The 6,000-nt window shown below is 48.6% G+C and overlaps 1 protein-coding gene across 4 annotated transcripts in view; it reads left to right on the top strand.

Annotated features, from left to right (window-relative positions):
* Nucleotides 1–678: 678 nt before the first annotated feature.
* Nucleotides 679–6,000, top strand: part of TTC17 (tetratricopeptide repeat domain 17) — a 60,193-nt gene continuing 54,871 nt past the window's right edge. For 2 of the 4 annotated variants that reach the window (XM_065064780.1, XM_065064779.1), the window contains exon 1: nucleotides 679–909. In XM_065064780.1, the coding sequence (XP_064920852.1) occupies nucleotides 694–909 (216 nt within the window). In that variant the 5' untranslated portion in view covers nucleotides 679–693. The remainder of the gene's footprint in view (nucleotides 910–6,000) is intronic. The other 2 variants (XM_065064781.1, XM_065064782.1) reach the window with 2 other exon arrangements.

The raw sequence follows: 6,000 nt of genomic DNA, 5'->3' as shown, positions 1-6,000 counted from the left end.
CAGACCTGTCTGCAGCTTGCTCACAAGTGTAGGTCAAAAAGACCCAAGTTTGGCTTCGGCAGCTTTTGGATCTCACCGAGGACTGGGGACCGAGGCGGCGGGGTTGGAATTTACCCTTAACTGGGAAAGGACAGGTTTAGATTTTTCCCTGTCACTGCAAAGCATTAGAAGGAAAAACGAGTTACTTGTTTCTCAGAGCTACCTTCGAGCAGCTCCTCAGTGAACTTCGCAAACGTTTCAGGGTGCACTACACAGACTTTTTTCTTCTTTTTTTTTACTGAAAGCGTTCCGCTCCGCGCCGCGTGTTGCTTGTTGCGTTTGAAGCCAGCCCCGAGCTCCGAAGAGCGGCTCTGCCGCTACGGGTGGCTGCTGGAAGTCCAAAAAGCTCCGTTAACCGGCCCCGCCTCCTCAGCGGGGTCGGTGCAGCAACACAGCCCCGCCGCGGCTCCCGGGGCGGGCAGTGCCGCCGCGATCCTTCGCCTTGGGGCTGCCCTGGCTGCTGCCGCAGGGCGGGGCGGGCGCGCAACTCCGGCTGGCAGACTCCCGGCGCCGCCTGAGGTAGCGACTTGGGGCCACCCGGTTTGCCGGCACGAAAGGCGGCGCTGCCCCAGGGCCTGTCCCTGCCCCATCTCCCGAACAGGCCGCACCGCCCCGCAGCGGAAGCCACCACCCGCTCGGTCCTCCCCTCCCAAAATGGCGGCGGTGGCGATTCCGGTTCCGGGTTGTGCGGGCAGGCCGGGATTGGGGAAGATGGCGGCGGCAGGAGCGTCCGGGCGGGGCGGGCTGTGTCGGGCGTGGGTCTTGTCTGGCTGGGCCCTGGGCCTATGCTCGCTGCTGGCCTCGGGGACGCGGCCCGCTTCTGCCACCACCCACTGGGTGGTCACCGAGGATGGGAAGATCCAGCAGCAGGTGAGGGGCCCGGCAGGCGCCGGGAACTGCCCACCGCCGCCTGTCCCGGCGGGTGCGGCCCGCTGCGGCGGCAGGGAGAGCCCGCCTCGCCGTTCGCCCGCAGCCCCTGCCCGCCCCGAGCTGTGCGGCGTGGAGGCGGTTGGCGCGGTGCGAAGCCCCGCCCGGCCGAAAGCCGCCACAGCCGGGCGGCGGGCGTTGCTGAGGGTCTCCTGCGCCTAGCTGGCGTCGCTCGCGAAACGGGGCTTGAAGTCGCCCGAAGCCGGGAGTGAGGCGGGGAGGAGCGGTCTGTGGGTCTTAGCGAGCCGAACATCAACTTGAACTGGAACCGCGTTCCGAGCAGCGGCGGCTCGAGCTCACCTGCAGCCTCGCCGAAAGCTGCTGAGTCAGCACGGGCCGGGGTCCTGCTGCGGCTGCCTGAGCAGTGGGACCGCGACCCCGGCCCGCAGCGGTTCTGGCCTCCCCGCGGAGCACGGAGCCCGCCCAGCGCCGGCGGTGCCTTTGCCGTGCGGCCGGGCCGCCCCGGAGCGCCCGCGGCTGGCGCAGCCGGAGGGTGCGGGAGTTTGCGGTACTGCCCGGCCCCGCTGCACTCGCCCCGGCTGCTTTTCGTTCCTTCGGGAAGTACGAAGGAAACGGTGGCATGTTTTCTTGGTGCAGAAGCGTACGCGCGTCCTGTTGTGCAGGAATTTTGTGGGTTTAGTCAGAGCGTTGTGTATTGATACCGGTCTACACTTCATGTTCACTGAGCGTCTGAAAGAGTCGATAACTTATTTCATGCTTGAGCCTTTTCTTACTTGCTTTGCTTCCTCTTTGTTGGAAGGAGAGCAGCACCATAAATCCACTTTCATGTCGGATCTGCTTTGGTCTTAAGCAGAACTGCCAGATAAGTTTCCCTCTGGAGTGGAAGAGTTAATCACTGTAGGAAGCAGGAGTGTGGAGAGATGAGTGTACTGTCGCCTTCCTTTTGTGAGAATTTTCAGTCAGATCTCCTGTCAGAAAGCACCTCTGAGAGGTGGAACTGGCTTTCTCGAGGGTTAGCCCCTGCTTGCTTTATGGTTCCCAGGCACTTCAGCTGTCTGCGTGGATCCAGGCACTCTCTCACCCTAGTTAATTGTAAATTAATGAATGACAACACTTCAGTGCTAGCTCACCTCCTTTTCCCACTTTACGTTGTGAGGAAGTGATGCAAGTATATGATAATGGTCTGGAAGCATCTGTGTGTGTATATTAATTGTATATTATCAAATTTGGTTCAAGTGTTGATTTTGATTATTGCATGAAAAGCAGCTGTGGCTTGAAAGAATGTAATTAGGTGAAATGACTTGAAAATCTGATTAGCTGAATTCAACACTGATTTTAAGAAATGGCTTTTTATGGTGCCAGTTAACTGATGGTATAGGTGGAAGCTTCCGTTGTACCGTTGCTATGCAGTAAGCTATTCTATTAGAGTTACCAATGCTTTCAAAGGAGGGACATTCCCGTGTTCCATGTATTAAGTTCTAATGGTCTATAAATGGGATGACAAAATATTATTTTACCTGCACAGTCAAAATTAATTCGTCAATTTCCAGCAAGGAAACTGAAATTATAAATACGGTATTACTTGCAATATGAGGAGCTCGATTCTTCAGTAGCAGGGAGGTAGTGCTGCTAATTATCAAGTGAGGTTTTTTTGTAATAATATGTAATTCAGCATCTGTTACTGTCATCTCCCTGGCTCTTGTGAAAATGGTACATAAATTTGTGGTTATTGCCATTGCCATCCCTGCAAAGCACCTCTGAATTTCATTTTTTCCACTTATTTATAGTTTGGGAAATGAGAAAAGTGGGCATTTTCTAGAGTGAACTTGAATGTTTTAAATGCCAAAATGTAATTGCGGTTCAATAGTTAGCGGGAAAACCAGCAGATCATCTCCCTTGTTCAGCAGTAGGAAGGAATTGTCGTTTTCCCCACTCTGCACTACACTGGTGTGTCAGGTACTGTGTGCAGTTTTGGGTGCCCCAGTATAAGAAGGACACCAAGCTGTCGGAGTGTGTCCAGAGGAAGGTGACCAATATGGTGAAAGGTCTTGAGGGCAAGACTTATGAGGAGCAGAGGTCACTTGGTTTGTTCAGCTAGGAGAAGAAAAGGCTGAGGGGTGACTTCATTGCAGTCTACAGCTTTATCAAGGGGGGCAGTGGAGAGGGAGGTGCTGATCTGTGGTCACCAGTGGCAGGGCATAAGGAAATGGTATGAAGCTGTGTCAGGGGAAGTTCACATTAAACATTAGGAAAAGGTTCTTCACTGAGAGCATGGTCAGTCACTGGAACAGGCTCCCCAGGGTAGCACTAAGCTTGTCAGAGTTCAAGGAGCATCTGGACAATGTCCTTAGCCATAGGATTTAGTTTTAGGTAGTCCTGCAAGGAGCAGGGAGTTGCACTTATTGATCCTTATAGGTCCCTTCTAACTTGAGGTATTCTGTGATTCATTGACAATGGGATGCTTCGTAATTGATTTATCAATTCATTGGTAGAACCACAATGTTTCAAAATATTTGAGCTATACTCCTAATACCAAGACCTTACTTATAATACTTATTAACAGGACATAGGCCTAAAATTTCCGTGAAGAGCATCCCTTTGCTCTTTCTTGAATATCCTTTGTTAAGTTGATATTTATCCTGAGAACTTGTATTTTACCAGTACATTTAGCCATTCCATCCTTCTCTGCAGCTATTTTTACTTTGGGCATTTTCAGTGGGCTTTTGTTCACATTCATCTCAAACTCTTAGGCTGTGCAGCTTCTTAGGCTCTGCAGTGTGGTGTTTCAGCTTCTCAGTGTATGAGTGTGCTGTGGATGAGGAGCTGAAAGCAGAAGTTATAGATCACAGTCCATATACAAAATATAATAGCTGGAATCTGTTTGAGGGAAGAAGGGTGAGAATATTTTATATTATTGCCCTAAAATCTGTACTAGCTATTTCTCATTATAGTGCAGAAAGGGTGTAGGCCTTTAATATGAGACTGCATTCAAGTGAGGTTGATTTTCCTGTGATGTAAGACAGCTAGTAGTACCCTGACTGAGACTTGAGCTAGAGTTCTTAGTGGTATAACAACTTGGCAGGGGTGGCAAAATTAAGGCATACTGAACAATTTTCTGTATATCAGCAAGATTTCATCCAGTAAATGGGAGTGCTTGCTAAGTAGGCCCTGCTGTTCCAGTTTCTAGTGAGCATTTTTGAATGATGAAACAAATTAATTCCCAGCAGTGCATGTAACATTTTGTTGTCCAGTAAGCCATCAAGAGAAAAGCCATCAAGCTATATCTGTTGCTCTGGTAGCCTGTTTTCAGGTCAAATACATCATTCTCTAGATCAGTTCATGTTCTTCTTTTGGTCTGAGTCCACCTTCAGATGTCTGTTCCTGCAAAGCCAGGGACTGAGTAATTGTCTCTCTTTTAATGAGATTGTATCTGCTCAGCGCACATGTTTATAAGCCGTCTCATTTCACAACTCACAGTATAAAGTTCAGGCTAATATATAACTGATTTTAGACAGTCTTGTCTGCCGCTAGGGAAGCTAGTCACTCTACAGAAATACTAGTGTACTTCAGGAGAAGATAGAAACTTGGCCTAAAGAGAGTTCAAACAAATGTCAGAGCAAATGCAATGCAGGAAGCAGTTTCAGTACTCATGCATGGCTTTACTGGTGGGGCAACCAGTTGCTGTCATCTCAGAGACCTGACATATCTGAGCTGAGGTAGAGTCTTTCTAAAGATCCCTTGATGGAGGCAATTAAATCTGAGCAAGCTGGTAGGGCCTCAACATTGAAAAAACTAGTTCTGAGTAACTAAACTAAAAGTAGCTAAAAAAAACTTCCCAGGCAGATGGTCCAGAGCAGGACTGGGGAAGTGTTGCCGGGAGCAGAGAACTTCTGGCAAGGGATCCAAGTTGGCAAAAAGTTGTTTTGTTTTTGATGTGCTGTTGTGTGTTTTGAAGTTTGTTAGAGGTGACCTGGAGAAGAGACTGCACAGGCAACACTGATCAGCCTGTTTGGGGCTAAGAAGACTAGCTGCTCAATAAACATGACATCTGAACTTCATGCAGTGCAGGACTGTACTTAATTATGGCTTAGTACAAGTAAAGAGGGGAGACTTTACCTAACAGTGCTCGTTTGGTTGTGGATTTGAATGCGAGTGTGCCTCAAATTGCAGCAAGGCAAAATGATTCATGGGTGGCATTAGAGTTGGTTAACGCGTTACTGATGTCTGCCATCTGACTGCACGCGATGCTGGCACGTTGAGATGAGAACAGTGGTCCGTAGACTCAAGACTAGAGGAAATGGAGCCATCCAGAATCAAGGAAAGCTGACAGTCTAGTGCAGCCAAATAAAAAGCTACTTGCTGCTTACCAAAGCATCTTCTGCAGAACATTAAGCAGTCACTCAGTCCTGTCTGGAAAATGACAGGTAGATACTTGCTTTGCTCTTTCTCTAAAGGTTAGTTTGCTTGGCTGTATGACCTCTTTCTTGAGGGAATTTGTTATCCTTCCAAGTCTGTTGTATGCTAAAAAAAAAAAATTAAGTTTGTTCTTACTGATGTGTCTAACGTAGCATACCTTCCCCAAAACAGTTGCCAGTAAATGTGCCTTTTGTGAGTGTGTGCAAAGAGCAAAGAGGACTAGGTTGCAGGTTGATGTGAGTCTACCACAGTTCATTAGACGTCCTAGATGTCCTCCAACCCCAGGGTGACAAGCTGAAGCATGATGATTTTGAAGCATGTCAGCTTATCCTTGGGAAAAGGGAAACTTGCTCTGTTTTAAAACTTCTTTCCTCATCACCAAAAGACTGTTGGATTTAGGCCTTCCTCTGGTGTGAAAAATAACAATTTTTAAAAATAACAACTTTATTTGAAATGTTCTGCCTTATCATAAGTATATTTGAGAAGTTTGAACCTGAACACTTCAGTGTAGTGAATGGCTGAGATGCTTAATATCCTTGTCAACAATGGGGTACTGCTGACCTAGAATCACAGTTTTCCAGCACTGCTTGCTTGCAGAGGAGTGCAGTGTTGTCTTTCTGCATCACTGTGAAGGTCACAGCTAGATCCAAATTTGAT

The sequence above is a fragment of the Columba livia genome, chromosome 5, assembly GCF_036013475.1.
Source record: "Columba livia isolate bColLiv1 breed racing homer chromosome 5, bColLiv1.pat.W.v2, whole genome shotgun sequence".
NCBI classification, from domain to species: Eukaryota; Metazoa; Chordata; class Aves; order Columbiformes; family Columbidae; genus Columba; species Columba livia.
The sequence above is the reverse complement of the archived record's forward strand: the minus strand, read 5'-3'. Positions and strand labels throughout refer to the sequence as shown.